Source organism: Stegostoma tigrinum, chromosome 45 (assembly GCF_030684315.1).
Source record: "Stegostoma tigrinum isolate sSteTig4 chromosome 45, sSteTig4.hap1, whole genome shotgun sequence".
Taxonomy (NCBI): domain Eukaryota; kingdom Metazoa; phylum Chordata; class Chondrichthyes; order Orectolobiformes; family Stegostomatidae; genus Stegostoma; species Stegostoma tigrinum.
In genome coordinates this window covers 9,166,661-9,185,667 of record NC_081398.1, presented here as the reverse complement: position 1 = coordinate 9,185,667, position 19,007 = coordinate 9,166,661, and the positions used below count along the sequence as shown (strand labels likewise).

General features: G+C 47.1%; 1 protein-coding gene across 1 annotated transcript in view; it reads right to left on the bottom strand.

The window, feature by feature from the left end:
• Window positions 1–1,341: 1,341 nt before the first annotated feature.
• Window positions 1,342–19,007, bottom strand: part of LOC125448669 (zonadhesin-like) — a 112,674-nt gene continuing 95,008 nt past the window's right edge. Inside the window, exons 46-51 of the mRNA XM_059642657.1 lie at window positions 17,086–17,216; window positions 11,995–12,194; window positions 8,377–8,515; window positions 4,245–4,355; window positions 2,867–2,957; window positions 1,342–2,108 (exon numbers count right to left, since the gene is read on the bottom strand). Of these exons, the coding sequence (XP_059498640.1) occupies window positions 1,970–2,108; window positions 2,867–2,957; window positions 4,245–4,355; window positions 8,377–8,515; window positions 11,995–12,194; window positions 17,086–17,216 (811 nt within the window). The 3' untranslated portion in view covers window positions 1,342–1,969. The remainder of the gene's footprint in view (window positions 2,109–2,866; window positions 2,958–4,244; window positions 4,356–8,376; window positions 8,516–11,994; window positions 12,195–17,085; window positions 17,217–19,007) is intronic.

Genomic DNA, 19,007 nt, shown 5'->3' with positions numbered 1-19,007 from the left:
GGCCAACAATCCTTCTAAATTGTTTTGCAGCTTTGCAAAATTGTGGAAGGGTCACTGGACCCGAAAGATTAACTCTGTTTTCTCCTTCACAGATGCTGCCAGACCTGCTGAGCTTTTTCAGTAACTTTGTATTTGGTCCAATCATTTTTGAGTTGTTTCAGAGTCTAGAAGAGTGAGACGAGGTATTATCTCTGAACTGTTAATCCAGAGAACCGGGTAACGTTCTGGGGTCCTGGATTCGAATCCCATTACAGCAGATGGTGTAATTTAAATTTTAAAAAAATCTGGAATTAAGAGTCTGATGATGACCACAAGTTGATTATTGGGAGAAAGCCCATCTGGTTCATTAACGTCCTTAAGGGAAGGAAACGGCCATCCTTACCTGGTCTGGCCTACATGTGACTCCAGACCCACAGCAATGTGGTTGACTCTGGGCAATTAGGGATGGGCAATAAATGCTGCCTGGCCAGTGACACCCTTATCCTGTGAACAAATTTTAAAAAAAACTGAAGCATATAAGATGCTAAAGGGGATTAACAAAGTATATATAGAGGGGATGTTTACCTGTGGGGCAATCAAGAATAGGGGGTCATAGTTTTAGGATAAGATTTAAAATGAGATGAAGAGAAATAATTTCTCTCAAAGAGTTGTGAATCAGTGGAATTCACTTGCCTAGAGTGTGGTGGATGTTGGGACGTTGAGTAAGTTTAGGGAGGAGAGAGACAGATTTTTAATTAGTAATGGGTTAAATGTTAGAGAGGAGGGAGGAAAGTGCTGTTAATGAGAGGCCACTATTGTGTTGCATGGTGGAGCAGACTCAAGGGACTGAACTGCCTACTCCTGCTCCTAGCTCTTATGTTCCCACGTTTTCCTTTATGTTATGTTTAATTACAGAATGGAGCATTATATGTGCACACTTTCTTCATATAACCTCATGTGGGTGGCACGGTGGCTCAGTGGTTAGCGCTGCTGCCTCACGATGCCAAGGACGCAGGTTCGATTCCACCTTCGGGTGACTGTCTGTGTGGAATTTGCACGTTCTCTGTGTCTGTGTAAGTTTCCTCCGGGTGCTCTGGTTTCCTCCCACTGTCCAAAGATGTGCAGGTAGCTAAGGCGGTGCCATGTGTGGTGACATGAGCCACTTTTCACTGCTTTCCTTGAGGATAAGTGACAGTAAAACTTAAAATCTAAATCTAAAAATCTCACCCCTGTTGTGCCACTGATGGAATTGGAAGGTGGCGCATTGAAATGCAAAGATTAAATTGATTCAGCATCAACAGAACAAGCAGCAAGCCCAGTGCGAATTACGCTGGGGTCCAAAGATGCAAACAAACACGCCAGAGATTTCAACTGGATTTATTCACATGTCCAGAAACAATGGGACGAACTGGTAGGGATGTCACATTGGAGGCCATTCAGCTCCTGGAGTCTGTTCTGCCATTCAGTGAGATCATGGTTGACCAGCAACCTAACTCTAAATTTGTCCCAGATGCCTGAATGACTTCACAGAAACACAGTCGCAGTTTCACTCCTGAGGAAGTGGTGGCCCGGATCTTTAGACAGTGTCCACTATGATGGTGGGGGTAAGGAGGGGCAGTTTGGCTGTGTGTAAGCACTCTCGCACATTGCCAGCATTAGTCAGGGATCCTTGAGCTCTCACCTGGTGGACTGGCATGTGGCTGGCTAATGGGACTAGATTAATGTCGAATATCCAGTCAGCATGAATGAGTTGGACCAAAGGGTCTGTTTCTGTGCTGTACATCTTTATGACTCTGGCATTGCTACCTTGGCATCAGCCAAAAACAAACATTCACACTTAGACACTGCTGCTTTGAGTTTTATAATTTAAATTGAGAGGAAGTTACACTGTTGCTCCACTTGAAGGAACTATATGATTTGTAACTCCTTGACATGCCTAAAATATACAATCTAGAACAAATTTGTAGCGCCGTCCCAGGCAATCTGTGGGTTAGTAATTGAAGCGTGGGTTTGATATTCCACCGGTTCTTTGATCTTCATAGATTTGCTGCATTATTTGTTTCAAATCAATGTCGCTGCTGTGGGAGCTGGTGTCACTCGTTGTGTCACTTTTGTTTGATCCTTGATTTCTGTTTACAAAGCAAACACACTCAGGGTTATTGCTGAAGCAGGTGAGAGTCCTTGTTTCCTTTTGGGGCCATTCAGGATCAGAGGTACTCCTCAGATGATCTCTGTCTTGATTTGGGAAAGGCAGACCTTACAGAGGCTAAAATGGGCCTTAAGAATGGGTGAAGCTGAGAATAACTCCATCCTCCCATAAACCCTTTTTTATCAAAATTTAGGCCAGATGATTAACAGCCCTGATATGATAAGGGCCCAGGAATCTCTCCACTGAAACGTGGGTTCTTGAGTTTGTATACAGATACTGTAACAAACAATATATTTGCAAAATGATGTAGAAGTGATCTAATGAACGAGAGGGCACAGATTAAAGGTCTTTGGCAGAAGAAGCAGTCAGACACATTAGGGGAAATCTCTTTACATAGCGTGAGTGGTTAGGGATCTGGAATGCACTGCCAGATTCAATCAAAGCATTTAAGTGACTATGTGAAAAGGAAGAATGTGCAGGGTTACAGGGAGAAGGCAGAGGCATGGCTTTAGGTGCATGGCATATTCAGAGAGCCAGTGCAGGCCTGAAGGGCTAAATGGTCTCCTTCTGGGCTGTAACTGCTAGGTGATCCTGGGATGTAACTGGGGATAACCCATGGCCTGGGCTGAACCATTGCTGAGGTAATGTTGAGGTCTCCCTGAACAAATGTCTCTCAAATGATGAAGGATGCCAGATTGAACCATTTCATTCCGGGTCAGTATGATCGCTATGACATACCTACAACAGCAGAAGTAAATCAGCACTGTCCCAATGATGAGAAGGACCACTACAGTCACCACTGTCGCGGCAATGATGATCTTGATATTATCTAAGGAGAAACGAAGGGAAATCTGTCATCATTGAGTAGCAAATGAACGTTCGCTGAGCCTGAAGCTTCAGGCTTGTAATGCTGCAATGGAAAATTGCACTTCTGAGAACAGGTCACCAGTGCAAATCCATGGCAATCACCGGGCTTAAAAGCATCCCTGTTGTCAATCTTTGAGCTGTCCTTGCCTACGGCTGCTGTCTTCGTGTCCTGGAGCTGCAAGGTGCTGGCTGACTAATAAGTTCTGCTTCCACCATGTGTCGCAGCTCTCTACTGAATAAAGTTAGCGAGACAACACAGATACATGATTAACTCCTGTAAATAAACCCATCACAGCTCAGTGCAAACCCAAAGACTTTTCCATCACTGTGGCCAGCTGCTCTGTAGAGGATTCCATGGGATTTGTTTTATTCATTGGGCCAGGATGTTCTGTGACTCTAAGCACCTGAATATTCTTTGCCATTCCTTCAGTGTCATTGGGTCAAAATCCTGGCATTCCCTCCCCAAGGTCATTGTGTGTCAACCCACAGCAGGAGGAGTGCAGCGGTTCACGAAGGCAGCTCACCATCACCATCTCAAGGGGCGTCTAGGGACGGGGCAATATATGCTGGTCAGCCAGCGACGCATAAATGATTATTTTTTTAAAAATTATTTGCACTTCTGTCTGTTCTTTCTCTGAGGCCATGCAAATTTTTCACCCCTTCTATCTTTTTAAAAGTTCTAATTGAATCTGTCTCATCCGCCCTTTCAAGCAATGCACTTCAGATCATTCTCTCATGTTCTTTTTCCAGTTGTATGCACCATTTATTGCCTATCCTTAATTCCCCTTGAAGCTAAGTGACTTGCTGAACTATTTCAGAGGTCAGTTAAGGGTCAGCAATTTCGCTGCTGTCCAGAGCCATATGTAGATCAGACAGTGGATTTCCCTCCCTAAAGGGTATTGAGGTTTTCTACGACAATTGTTCATATGCCCCATTTCTGAAACTAATTTTCAAATCCTGGATTTTTATGATTTGAACTTAAATTCCATGTGTGGGATTTGAACCCAGGTCCCCACAGCGTTAATCCGGGCCTCTGAATTATTATGCAGTGACATAACCATTGTGTAGTCCCTATCATTTAAAAAAAAACTCGCTGTGGAACAAAGTTCTGCCTTTTTTTGCTTATTATTGTAAAATGTCTGTTCTCTGATGGCCCTGCCAAGGAAAACTAGTTCTCTCCCTGTCCCCATCTAACTCGATCAGAATCTGAACATTCAGAAGAGATGCCGGGTAAAAGTAGGTAACGTACGCTGGCAGTGTGATCCTATGAAGGAGGAAGGACAGACACATTCAAATCCATTTTGCGTCACCAGGCACGTGCCGCCATTTTGACAGGTATTTGCCGTACAATTAGTATTCTCTGTGGAAATAAAAGCAGGCAATAAATCAACAACAAAACAATACACCAATAAAACATGTTAAGCATTCACCTCTACTTATTTCACCAAAAAGTACATAATTGTTTGAGCTGATTACTTTTCAGTTTGAAAGTCTTTCAGTGGAGTCATGTTGCAATTGTCGCTTAACTTCTGTTATCAGACTGGTTTATATTTTCCAGAATAATATGATATGATGTGGTTAGACAAGTGATAACCAAATTGATACTGCGGCTACAGTTGAAGCATTTATCTCTACCACGATGTATGTGGTTGGATAGAGATTAGACACATTGGGGTTGTTTTGCTCAGAGCAGAGGAGATTGAGGGGTGAGATGATTGAGATGTATAAAATTACGAGGGGCAAGATAGAAAGGAACTCTTTCGTTTCGCAGAATCCCTACAGTGTGGAAGTAGGCCCTTTGGCACAATAAGTCCATTCCAGCCCTCAGAGGATCGCACCCAGACCTATCCCCCTATAACCCACCTAATCTACACGTCCCTGAATGCTGCAGGCAATTTCCCACGGCCAATCCACCCTAACCTGCACATCTTTGGACTATGGGAGGAAACCGGGCAAACCCTCACAGACACAGGGAGAATGTGCAAACTCCACACAGACAGACACCCGAGGGTGGCATCAAACTCGGGTCCCTGGCTCTTTGAGGCAGCAGTGCTAACCACTGAGCCAACGTATCACTCTCTTTCCCCTTGCTGGAGGGATCAGTGACAAGGAGGTGAGGCTTAAGGTAAGGAACAGTGGCTTGGAGGGATGTGAGGAAAAATCGTTTTCATCCCGAGAGTGGTGGGATTCTGGAACTCACTGCCTGTAAGGGTTATAGAGGCAGAAACCCCATTAACATTTAGGAAGTATTTAGATATACATTTGAGATGCCAAGGCTATGGGCTGAGGACTGGAAAATGAGATTAGTTAGGTGGTGTTTTTGACTGGCACAGCTACATTAGGCTTTTTCTGTACTGTGGATCTCTACGTAAAGGATTATATATAAGATTTAGATGTGTAGCTGTGACAATTTAACATTCTGAGGGGATTTTTCCCTGTCATGAGAATTAGGGTTCAGTTCCAGCTTCAAGCGACTGCATGGAGTTTGCACATTCTCCCCAAGCTCCGATTTCCTCCACACTCCAAAGATGTGCAGGTTAGGTGGATTGGCTGTGCTAAATTGCCTGTAGTGTTCAGGGAGGAGTAGCTTAGGTGGGTTATAGGGGGATGGGTCTGGGTGGGATGATCTGAGATTCAGTGTGGACTTGTTGGGCCAAAGGGCCTGTTCCCACACTGTAGGGATTCTATGATTCTATGAGAATTGGATTCAAAATAAGGGGAGGAGGTCTAGTTTAGTTTGGGATTATGTTCAGCATTGACTGGTTGGACCAAAGGGTCTGTTTCCATGCTGTATGACTCCAAGACTCTATGTTTTGGTCTGGTTGGGAAGTGTCTCAAAGCTAGGAGCACAGTTTAAGAATAAAAGGCAGGCCATTTTAGATTTAGACGAGATAAACTTCATTACTCAGACATTTGTGAACCTTGGGGTGGCGTGTTCCAGAGGGCTGTGGAGGCTCAGTCATTGAGCATATTCGAGACAGAGATCGATAGAGTTCCATGTCTCCAAAACATTGAGTGTTATGGGAGTAGTGCAGGTACATGGCGTTGAGGTAGGAGATCAGTCATAGAATCACGTAGCACAGAAACGGTCCAACGAGACCAAACTAAACTAGTCCTACCATTGAATGGCAGAACAGGCTACAATGGCTTCCTTCTGCTCAGATTTTTTGTTTTTACATCTTCATTTAAAGTGAATGGCTAAACACAAAGCTGAGTGCATTTAGGATCCACAATACAGAATGTGGTGGTGAAGACTGAGTCATGGTTTTCCTTACAGAGTTAGATAAACATCAGCAAGGAAGGGACAGGGGTGAGCTGCATAATGCATACAGAGAGCTGACCTACACATTTATGGGTTGAATGGCCTCCCTCTATCCTGTAACCAATCTAACAGTTTATGTTTGAACTTGGACACCATTAACAGAGGTCATATCTGCAGGCTGTTAAGGATTCTCATATCTGCTGTCCAAGCTACATTAACTTGCCACATTAAAATGGCACGAGAAGGGTAAAAATAAGTTAGTACAAGTGAGATACCAACAAGGAGACATAAAACATATTGACTCAGATAGTACTAAAGATTGAAATAGGTTGAGTCACTTCTTGCTAGAAAAGAGATGGGTGACTTGACAGAGAACTTTAAAACTGTAAAGGGATTTCAAGAGGGTGTTTATACTTTCAGGGAGGGCTTGGTGAAAGAGAGACTGATATTAGGGGTCATCAATACAAAATTGTTGATGATGAACCCAGTAGGAGATCTAGGAGGAACGCCTTTACTCAGTGATTGGTGAGAGAGCAGAATGGGCTACTACAGCAAGTGGTTGCAGTGAATCATAGAATCCCTGCCATGTGGAGGAGGCCATTCAGCCCACACCGACTCTCTGAAGCGCACCCAGACCCATCCCCCTCCCCTATTCCTGTAACCATGCGCTTCCCATCTAGCCTGCGCATTCCTAGACACTACGGGATAATTTAGCATGGTCAATCCACCCTAACCTGCTCAGCTTTGGACTGAGAGGAAATCCATGCAGACATGGGGAGAATGTGCAAACTCCACACAGACAGTTTCCCGAGGGTGGAATCAAACCCGGGTCCCTGGCGCTGTGAGGCAGCACTGCTAACCACTGAGCCACCTTGTTGCCTGTGAATGCTGTAGAAATATTGAAGGCAAAAGCTGGATGAATACACAAAGGAGAAAGCAATAGAAAGATACGATCGTGGGGGGGGGGGGGGGGGGGGGCGGTGCGAGGTCGGGGGGCGAGATGATACTGCGCGGGCAGCATCTTGCATGGAGCATCAGATCAGCGTAGGCATTGACCACTGGGCCGAATGGTCTGTTACTGTGCTGCATACCCTTCGAGCATAGCTCAGCAGGATCACAACAAAAAATCCCTTCTTTTGATCTGAATGTTAGCAAAGTTCAGTCAGTGAACATTAGGCTGAACGAGCCTTTGCCCTCCCAGAGCTGGGGGCCTCAGCGTTCTGACTGTGCTGCAGGACTAAAGATGTCCTTAGAGTTACTCCGGAGCACAGAGGTGAATAAAGACACTTTTTGTCACAGCTTTTCATCATCAGGACAATTTCCAAGAAATACCAGCTGGAAAAGGACGGCAACGTTTATGCTGCATGAGACAAGATTGCTGATTGGTCAGCAAGATAGTATGTAAATGTCAAATTTCCTCCTTTAAATCGGAATTCTTGCACAGCGTTCTGATAAGAACATGATGAAAAGCTCGAATTAAACGTGTCTTTTCTTTAGCACATAAAATCATGAGAGGCACAGAGAAGCTGACAGCTTTTCCCCATGTTAGGGGAGTCTGAAACTAGAGGGCGTAGGTTTAAGGTGAGATGGGAGAGATGCTAAAGGGTCCAGAGAGGCAGTTTGTTCACACAGAGGGAGGTGTGGAACGGGCTGCCAGAAGTTTTGGTGGAAGCGAGTACAATTTCATCATTTAAGACAGGGACATGATGGGATGGGCATGTAGGGATATGGGCCAAACACAGACAAATGGGACTAGTTTAAATTATGAAAACTGGGCAGTATGGGCAAGTTGGGCCGAAGGGCCTGTTTCTGTGTTGTAGATCTCTTTGACTCGATTATTGATCTTTCTTTACATTTGTAATTGGGAACACCACAAGCTGCTGAAACACACAGGCTCCCAGCCGACATCCATGGTGTTCATCCCAAACCATACGTGCCAGGCCCATAAAGGGTAGATATTTATCCATCTTTCAGGTGACATTGAGAATTGGAGAGAACCTAACAGAATCCATTCAGCTGAAAATCAGAGGAAAGCTTTGTCCCCCATTCTCGGGTTGGATTTAAATCTTGGTTCCCGGATGAAAGACATCTTTAGAGATGAGGACACATCCATCCTTACCTCTGCCACAGGCCCTGATGCTGTCTATGACAGTACACACTGTCATCTCTGGACATTTCATTGTTGAGCACACCGCAGTTTTTGTCATGTTACATGTGCAGTCTTCAGAGCAATCGTCTGTGATAAATCTTTCTCCAACCTGTAATATTCAAATAAAACAGAAATGATTGGATGTGGAGGGTTTTGGAGAGGGTTCAGAAAAGGTTTACCAGGATGTTGCCTGGTTTGGAGGATATTAACAGTGAGGAGAGATTGGACAAAAGCTTGGTTTGTTTTCAGTTAAATATCAGAGGCTGAGGGGTGACTTGAAAGAAGTTTACAACATTATGGAGACTTGGACATTTTTCCCCCAAGGGTAGAAATGTCACTTACTAGGGGACATAGGTTTAAGGTAAAACGGGGAAAGTTTAAAGGAGATATGAGAGGTAGGTTTTTTTTAACAGAGAGCACCTGGAATTCACTGCCAGAGGAGGTGTAGGAAGCAGATACAACAGCAACGGTTTAAGATGCATCTTCACAGATACATGAGAGCCAAACGTTTTTAGTTTTGAAAGGTGTCATTTGTCAGCACGGGTGGGCCAGAGGCCCTGGTCCTGTGCTGTACTGTTCTTTGATCTTTACTTGGGGACAACGAGTGGAGGAGAACATGACCCGATGCAGGATGGAGCTAACTTGGCCTCATGACCCAGTGGACAACAAATGGGCAGTAAGGAACCAATAGGTTCTGACACAGAGATAGAAAAGGTTACTGTCCTCCTTCAGCTGTCTTGATGCTGCGTTTGTGGTGCTATAGTTTGGATTCACAGTGTCTGGGTTAGACAGGGGGATACTTGTCCAGTGGATCATTTCCTTGGTGGTTTTCCTGTGATTCCTGCCAGAACAACCAGTCAGAGCCTGCGTCACTCTCTGTGGTCACTGGGCTGTCAGCAACCACTGAAATAAGACAAACAGTGTGTATGCTGATACAAAACCAGAAACTCAAGCAGGTCTGGCAGCAGCTGTGGGGAGAAAGCAGGGTTAACGTTTCAAAGGCAGTAAGCTTTAATCAGAACTGATAGCAGTTAGGAGAAAGTGGCATTTACACTGAAGACGAGGTGGGCTAAGGGGAAAGCTGAGGGATAGGTGGCCATGGAGCGCAGAGACAGAGAGAGGTATGAGGAGTAGAGAGACCGGGGGATTATTGATAGTAGGCCATGAAAGAAGAGAAGCTGAATTAGTAATAATGAGAGTGGAGAGTACGAGAGAATAGATAGATTGTGCTGAAAGCAATCCATGTAATGTGATAATAGCACTAAGCTTAAGGTGAAAGGGGAAAGATTTGAAAGGGATCTGTTGGGCAACTCTTTCACGCAGAGGGTGGTGTATGCATGGGCTGCCAGAGGAAGTGGTGTACAATGACATTTAAAAGGCATATGGATGGGTATGCCAATAGGAAGGGTTTAGAGGGATATGAGTCAAAAGCTGGCAAATTGGACTAGATTAATTTAGGTTATCTGGTGGGCATAGAAGAGTTGGACCGAAAGGTCTGTTTCCATGTTGCACATCTCTGTGACTATATGAGTAAGAGGGGTAAGAATGGGCTAGCATGCTGGAAACAGGGCATGGGGATAGGTCAAAAGGGTGGCATGTTGACTCAGTGGCTAGCCCTGCTGCCTTACAGTGCCATGGACCCAGATACGATTCCAGCCTCGGACGACTGTGTGGAGTTTGCATATTCTCCGTGTTTCTGCATGGGTTTCTTCCGGTGCTCTGGTTTCCTCCCGCAGTCCAAAGATGTGCAGGCTAGGGTAGATTGGCCGTGTTAAATTGTCCCATAGTGTTTAGGGTGGGAAATGCAGAGGTGGGTCTGTGTGGGATGCCGTTCAGAGCGTCGGTGTGGACTCAATGGGCTGAATAGCCTGCTTCCATACTGTTCCACACTGATTCTGAGAAAGACTGAATCAAGCTCTAAAGTTATTGAACTCGATGTGGAGTCCTGGAAGCTGAAGGGTCCTCAAGCGGAAGATGAGATACTGTTCTTTGAGCTTGCACTGAGGTTTGCTGGAGAACTGAAGCAAACCTATCGATGTGGGAATGTGTTGAAGTGGCAGGTGACTGGATTCTCAGGGCCAATTTTACAGACAGGATGCAGGTGTCTGCAAAGTGGTCTGCATTTCGCATCCCCCATCCCCAATGCAGAGGAGACCACATTGTGAGGGGCGAGAACAGTGGGCTGGATCAAATGGATCACTGCTTCACCTGGAAGGTATGTCTAGGGCCTTGGATAGTGAGGAGGGAGGTGGTAAACAGGCAGGAATTACAGCTTCTGCGACTGTGTGCGAAGATGCCCTGTGGGCTTGGGGAGGTATCACGAATGGAGGAGTGGACCATGGTGTCCTGGAAGGAACGATCCCTGCAGAATGCCGACAAAGGTGGAGAGTGGAACGTGCATGTGTGTCTGATGGTGGCATCCCACAGAAGGTGGGATGCAAGTGGACGCTTATGATCCTCTGGGTACAGAGGCTGCCAGAGTGGTAAGTGAGAACCCCGGGGTGGTTGTGAGAAGGAAGAGAAGGAGTGAGGGCAGAAGTACAGGAGATGGGTTGGACAATGACAAGGGGCCCTGTAAACCAATGATAGCAGGGAACCCTTGGTTGAGGAAAAAGGTGGACGTTTCTGAGATGTCCCCTGCTGAAGATGGCATCATGCGAACAAGAGACAGAGAATCTGGGAGAATGGAAAGAAGTTCTTGCAGGAAGCAGGGCGTGAGGATATACAGTCAAGGTAACTGTGGGAGGCGGTAGGTTTGTCATGGATACCGGTGGCCAGCTTATCTCCAGAAATGGGAACCAAGATGTCACTGAAGGGAAGGGAGGATTCAGAGATGGACTAGGTGAAGGTGAGAGCAGGGTGGAAATTGGAAGCAAAATCAACAAATTTTTCCCATTCTGGACGAGAGAGGGAAGCGATCCCACTTATGTCATCAATGTATCGGAAGGCAGAGTTGTAGCTGGGGGCCCAATTAGGACTGCAACAAGGAATGTTACATGTACTCCATCAGCATTCACTACTGATGCTGCTTAAAGATACACCTCTTGGCAGTACAGAACTTGAACATTGTTGAACAGAAGACACGTTTCTGAAGATTTTTGTCTTGCTTTGTCAGGACAAATGCAAGAATGCAAAAATTTCAAACAATCACAACAAGTTTTGCTACAGGGTATCAGAGTGCTGATTGGTTGGAAGGTCAAATCTGATTTCCTGAGATAACAAAGCGTGGGGCTGGATGAACACAGCAGGCCAAGCAGCATCATAGGAGCACAAAAGCTGCTGCTTGGCCCGCTGTGTTCATCCAGCTCCACGCTTTGTTATCTCGGATTCTCCAGCATCTGCAGATCCCATTATCTCTGATTTCCTGAGATGTTGCCACACAGAAAGCAATAAGGTACTTTCCCCCAGAGTACAAAACTATTGTGATAATTTGAAAATTGGCATCTTGCCAAATGCCCTGATGAGTGCGGGGTGAAAGGCTTCAGTGACATGACAATCTTCCCAGTGATGTCTGTGTGCCAATAGCCTCCCAAGGAGAGACATGTTGCTGGAGGTTAACAGAGTCGCATAAATGTTGCTTCGACCTACCTTGTAATACTTGCTGCGATAGGTGCAGCCGCACTGCCTGTAAGGCACACATTGAAAATCGCTGTAGACAAAGCCTGGGTTGCACTCACAGCCTTCCACGCATGGAGCGTCGCATTCTGATGGGGCAGCCAGGTTGGCACAGGTGGGAGGACAGACATCCATGCATGACTTGTACATGCTGTTTGGAGGACAGTCCATTGCTGTAAAACAGAAATGCATGGCCCTACGTAAGAACTGTGACACTTCCAACCAACTGTGACAGTCCACCTCCACACTTATTTTTTTAACCGTGAGCCTAACCCTCCCTTTACTGACCCCTTCTCCTGCCTCCAACACACCCCCTCCTCTTGGACACCACCCCAAGGTGGGACAACCCTCCCTTGACCTCTTCATCTCCAACTGCCATTGAGACATCAATCGCTTCAACTCTCCACCCCCTCACCCACTCCTACCTCTCTCCCACAGAACATGAAGCCCTCTGTGCTCTCTGATCAAATCCCAACCTAACCATTTAACCCATGGACAAGGGAGGCAAAGTTATAGTATGGCACACTGACCTCTACATTGCCGAGGCCAGATGTCAGCTCTCTGACACCTCCTCCTACCGTCCCCTTGATCATGACCCCACCCCCGACCGCCAAAACATCATCTCCCAGACCATCCACAATTTCATCACTTCAGGTGACCTCCCACCCACAGCCTCCAACCTCATTGTTCCCCAACCCCGCACCGCCCGCTTCTATCTCCTTCCCAAAATCCACAAACCTGACTGCCCTGGTCGACTCATTGTCTCTGCCTGCTCCTGCCCCACCGAACTCAGCTCTATTTATGTCGACTCCATTTTCTCCTCCTTGGTCCAGGAACTCCCCACCTGTGTCCGTGACACCACCCACTCCCTCCACCTCCTCCAAAACTTCCAATTCCCTGGTCCCCAACACCTCATCTTTACCATGTACATCCAGTCCCTATACACTTGCATTCCCCATGCAGATGGCCTAAAGGCCCTCCGCTTCCTGTCCCACAGGCTCGACCAGTTCCTCTCCACTGACACCCTTATCTGCTTAGCCGAACTTGTCCTCACCCTTAACAACTTCTCTTTCAATTCCTCCCACTTCCTACAGACAAAAGGGGTGGCCCAAGCTATGCCTGCCTCTTTGTAGGATATGTGGAACAATCCCTCTCTCAAAGCTACACTATCCCCCACCTCTTCCTCCATTTCATCAATGACTGTATTTGCATCGCCTTGTGCTCACACGGGAGCTCGAACAGTTCATCCATTTCACCAACACCTTCCACCCCAACCGTAAGTTCACCTGGACCATCTCTGACACCTCTTTCCTTCCTGGACCTCTCTGTTTTTATCTCTGGCAACCACCTGGAAACTGATATCAATTTCAAGCCTACCGACTCCCACAGCTACCTAGAACACACCTGCTCCCACCCACCTTCCTGCAGAAATGCCATCCCCTATTCCCAATTCCTTCACCTCCGTCCCCTCTGCTCCCGGGATGAGGCATTTCACTCCTGGACAATCCAGATGTCCTCGTTTTCCAAGGACTGCAATATCCTCTCCACGGTGGTTGAAAATGCCCTCGGCCTCGTCTCCCACATTTCCTGCAACTCATCCCTCACACCCCGTCCCCGTAATAGCAACCAAAACAGAATCCCCCTCAACCTTATGTACCACCCCACCAACCTCCGGATCCAACGCCTCCGCCATCTGCGATCTGACTCCACTACCAAAGATATTTTCCCTTCCCCACCCTTGTCTGCTTTCTGGACGGACCACTCTTACTGTGAATCCCTTGTCTGGTCCACACTCCCCAACAGCCCATCACCCACGGCACTTTTTCCTGCAACTGCAGGAAGTGCTACACCTGCCTCTACACCTCCCCTCTCACCCCCATCCCAGGCCCCAAGAAAAACCTCCACATCAAGCAGATGTTTACTGGCACATCTGCTAATGTGGTGTACTATATCCGCTGTTCCCGATGTGGCCTCCTCTACATCAGGGAAAGCAAGTGGAGGCTTAGGGACAAATACAAAAATATTGTATTCCTCGCTCTGTTCTATTACCCTAATGCACTTTGTAAGGTATGTGCTGCCTGAACCGCATGTAAAACAAAACCTTTCAAAGCCTAGGTACATGTGACAATAATCAATCAATCTAAATCAAATCAAAAATTTCTTTGTGTGGCTGCGTATCAGATCTCATTTTTAAAAATTGCTTCTGTGAAGCACTTTGGGATGATTTACAGTGTTCACCCAAGTCACATTTCACCCATTGCAGTGTATCCTGATATTCGGTGGGCATTGACCTTGGTGCTGCTAATCAGCTGTGGATAGCCAAACAGATATGATTTTTAAAAATATTCTTTCATGTGTTGCTGGACAGGCTGAGCATTTGCTGCCCATCCCCAATCAGCCTTGAACCAGCTTTCCTGTCCATTTCAGAAGGCAGATAACCATCAACCACATTATAAAGTTATAATCATAGAGTCATGGAAAGAGACCCTTCGGTCCAACCAGTCCATACTGAACATAATCCCAAACAAACTATTCCGACCTGCCTGCTCTTGGCCCATATCCCTCCAAACCTTTTCTGTTCATGTACTTACCCAAATGTCTTTTAAACATTGCAACTGCACTCGCTTCCACCACTTCAACAGAAAGTTCATTCCACACACAGACTGCCTTCTATATAAAAAAAATTGCCTCCATGTCTTTTTAAAATCTTTCTCCTATGGGTTATACTTGGTCTGAAGTGACATATAGGCCAGATCAGGTAAAGATGGCAGATTTCCACATTTACTGACTCCAGCTTCCAGCATCTGCAGTCCCTACTGTTCCAGATCCACATTTATTGCTTCCCAAAGGTGCTCAAGTTAGGGTGGGATTGACCGTGCTAAATTGTCCCGTAGTGCCCAGGGATGTGCGGGTTAGGGTGGATTAGCCGTGCTAAATTGTCCTATAGTGCCCAGTGATGTGCGGGTTAGGGTGGATTGGCCGTGCTAAATTGTCCCGTAGTGCCCAGGGATGTGCGGGTTAGGGTGGATTGGCTGTGCTAAATTGTCCCGTAGTGTCCAGGGATGTGCAGGTTAGGGTGGATTGGCCATGGGAAATTGCCCCATAGTGTCCAGGGATGTGTGGGTTAGGGTGGATTGGCCGTGCTAAATTGTCCCATAGCACCCAGGGATGTGCGGGTTAGGGTGGATTGGCCGTGCTAAATTGTCCCGTAGTGCCCAGGGATGTGCGGGTTAGGGTGGATTGGCCGTGCTAAATTGTCCCATAGCGCCCAGGGATGTGCGGGTTAGGGTGGATTGGCTGTGCTAAATTGCCCTGTAGTGCCCAGGGATGTGCAGGTTAGGGTGGGTTGGCCGTGCTAAATTGTCCCGTAATGCCCAGGGATGTGCAGGTTAGGGTGGGTTGGCCGTGCTAAATTGTCCCGTGGTGCCCAGGGATGTGCGGGTTAGGGTGGATTGGCCGTGCTAAATTGTCCCGTAGTGCCCAGGGATGTGCGGGTTAGGGTGGACTGGCTGTGCTAAATTGTCCCGTAGTGCCCAGGGATGTGCAGGTTAGGGTGGACTGGCCTTGCTAAATTGTCCCGTAGTGGCCAGGGATGTGCAGGTTAGGGTGGGATTGGCTGTGCTAAATTGTCCCGTAGTGTCCAGGGATGTGTGGGTTAGGGTGGATTGGCCGTGCTAAATTGTCCCGTAGTGCCCAGGGATGTGCGGGTTAGGGTGGGTTGGCCGTGCTAAATTGTCCCGTAGTGCCCAGGGATGTGCGGGTTAGGGTGGGTTGGCCGTGCTAAATTGTCCCGTAGTGTCCAGGGATGTGCGGGTTAGGGTGGGTTGGCCGTGCTAAATTGTCCCGTAGTGCCCAGGGATGTGCAGGTTAGGGTGGGATTGGCTGTGCTAAATTGTCCCGTAGTGTCCAGGGATGTGTGGGTTAGGGTGGATTGGCCGTGCTAAATTGTCCCGTAGTGCCCAGGGATGTGCGGGTTAGGGTGGATTGGCCGTGCTAAATTGTCCCGTAGTGCCCAGGGATGTGCGGGTTAGGGTGGGTTGGCCGTGCTAAATTGTCCCGTAGTGCCCAGGGATGTGCGCGTTAGGGTGGGTTGGCCGTGCTAAATTGTCCTGTAGTGCCGAGTGACGTGTGGGTTAGGGTGGGTTGGCCGTGCCAAATTGTCCTGTAGTGCCCAGGGATGTGCAGGTTAGGGTGGATTGGCCGTGCTAAATTGTCCCGTAGTGCCCAGGGATGTGCGGGTTAGGGTGGGTTGGCCGTGCTAAATTGTCCCGTAGTGCCCAGGGATGTGCGCGTTAGGGTGGGTTGGCCGTGCTAAATTGTCCCGTAGTGCCCAGGGATGTGCGCGTTAGGGTGGGTTGGCCGTGCTAAATTGTCCCATAGTGTCCAGGGATGTGCGGGTTAGGGTGGGTTGGCCGTGCTAAATTGTCCCGTAGTGCCCAGGGATGTGCGCGTTAGGGTGGGTTGGCCGTGCTAAATTGTCCCGTAGTGCCCAGGGATGTGCGCGTTAGGGTGGGTTGGCCGTGCTAAATTGTCCTGTAGTGCCGAGTGACGTGTGGGTTAGGGTGGGTTGGCCGTGCCAAATTATCCTGTAGTGCCCAGGGATGTGCAGGTTAGGGTGGATTGGCCGTGCTAAATTGTCCCGTAGTGCCCAGGGATGTGCGGGTTCGGGTGGATTGGCCGTGCTAAATTGTCCCGTAGTGCCTGCTTCCACACTGTTGGGATTCTATGAAAAGCACATGAGTGAAACAGATGAGTTTTTTTATGACAATTAGTGATAGTTGTCATGGTCATTATTACAGGGTCTGACCTTCAATTCCAGATCTATTAACTGAATTTAAAATTCACCGGTGGCTTGTGAACACGCACCCTCAGCGTATTAACGTGGGCCGCTGGATTCTAAGTCCAGTGATGCTACCCCCTGCCCCGTCATCTGTCCACTAGCCCTGAGACCCCTCCTGAAAACAAAGGTCTAGGGATGGCCTGCACTTGCCATTCTGATCTGGGGCATCAAAGTAAGTGTCCTTCTACCAAGACTTTGTCCCTGAATTTTACCCCCAGACTCACCACAGCTGGTTTCTTGTCTCCAGTTCGACAGGGTGGTCCCATTCGCCTGGCAGACCTGGACGTATGTCTCGTAGCTGGCACACAACATCTCAGAATTGTTGTAGAACTGGCAGAGGTCAAACAGACAGTTCCTGTTGGCGCAGAGGACAGTTTTCAGCATCTCAATCTTAACCCAGAGGGAGGAACTTGCTGTCGTTGCTAGTTAGTTACAATCTCCTAGAGAAGCCTCACCTACAGACCACACAGTTCAGCCCCAATTGCAGGGAAGCTTCAAGGAACAATAATTCAGAACAAGATTAATATCCAGCATCAGAGGAGCAGGAAAGCTGACGTTTCGGGTCGAGACCCTTCTTCAGAAATGGGCGAGGGGAAGGTCCCTAACTCGCTACATACATACATCTTTACTGGCTCCATCCCTGCCTCTTTGACCTGTCTGTCTCCTCTCCACCTATCTTCTCCTCTATCCATCTTAGATCCGCCTCCCCCCTCTCCCTATTTATTTCAGAATCCTCTTCACCTCCTCCATTTCTGAGGAAGGGTCTAGGCTCAACATGTCAGCTTTCCTGCTCCCCTGATGCTGCTTGGCCTGCTGTGTTCATCCAGCTCCACACCTTGTTATCTCAGATTCTCCAGCATCGGCAGTTCCTACTATCAACAAGATTAATATCCACTTGGACAAATGCAGTTTAATGAAGAAAACCCTCCCAGCTGGTTATTTTTAAGGGCAAATCATATTTAATATACACACTGGAGTTTGTTGACAAGCTAACAAACAAAAACCAGAGAAGGTTGTTGAGACCAGTGTTGTTGATGTGATGAATAAGGATTTTCCAAATATATTTGATGCTTAGTGGACTCCTGAGCTCATGAATGAAAGAGACTGTAGCAACATGGATATGAATCATAGAATAGAATCCTTACAGTGTGCGAGCAGGCCATCCAGCACATCAAGTCCACACTGACCCACTGAAGACCATCCCACCCAGACGCAGCCTGCTACCCTATCCCTCTTACTCTGCATTTCTAATAGCTAAAAATACCCAACCTGCACATCCCTAGATCAATTTAGCGAGGCCAGTCTACCTAATGTGCACATCTTTGGACTCCAGGAGGAAACTGGAACAAACTGTAGACACGGGTTTGGGAGGCGGGGGTGCGGTGGAAACATACAAACTCCACACAGTTACAGTCACCCGAAGCTGGAATCAAACCTGGGTCCCTGGCACTGTGAGGCAGCAGTGCTGACCACTGAGCTACCATGGCTCAGTGACAGGAAGCAGAGTATAATGGCTAACAGATGCGTTTTCAGACTGGGAGAAGGCTTGCAATGGACTTCCCAGAGGACAGTGTTGCTTTTCCTGATCATATTAACAAACTAACCTTAGTACACAGGTGCGCATCTTCAGAATTTGCAAGTGATATTAACATCTGAAGCCTAGTGAACTGGGGAGGATAGTTTAGAACTTAAAAAGGCCGAAGACAGGTTGGTGAATGGGAAGACAAGTGAGATGAAATTTAACAAAGAGAAGTGTCATGTGCTTCAATTTTGGAGAGTAAATATGCAGAGACAATATAAGATAGAAGTTACAATTCTAAAGAGGGTGTAGGAACAGAGAGGCCTGGGCGTATATATGATAAAGTCTTTGAAGGTGATAGGACAGGTTAAGAGAGTAGTGAATAAAATGTATAGATCCTAATCTCTATTAATAGGGACGAGAGCACAAGAGCAAAGAGGTTACGCTAAACTTATAAAGAACATCGGTTCGACCTCCACCTGTGTTACAATCAGTTTTGGTTTCCAGACTTTTAAGGAAAGACATTGAAGAAAGTGCAGAAAAGTTTCAGTAATATAGTTCCAATGATGAGGAACTCCCATTTACAGACTTAACTTATAGAACTCAGGCTATGTTTTATAGAGAACA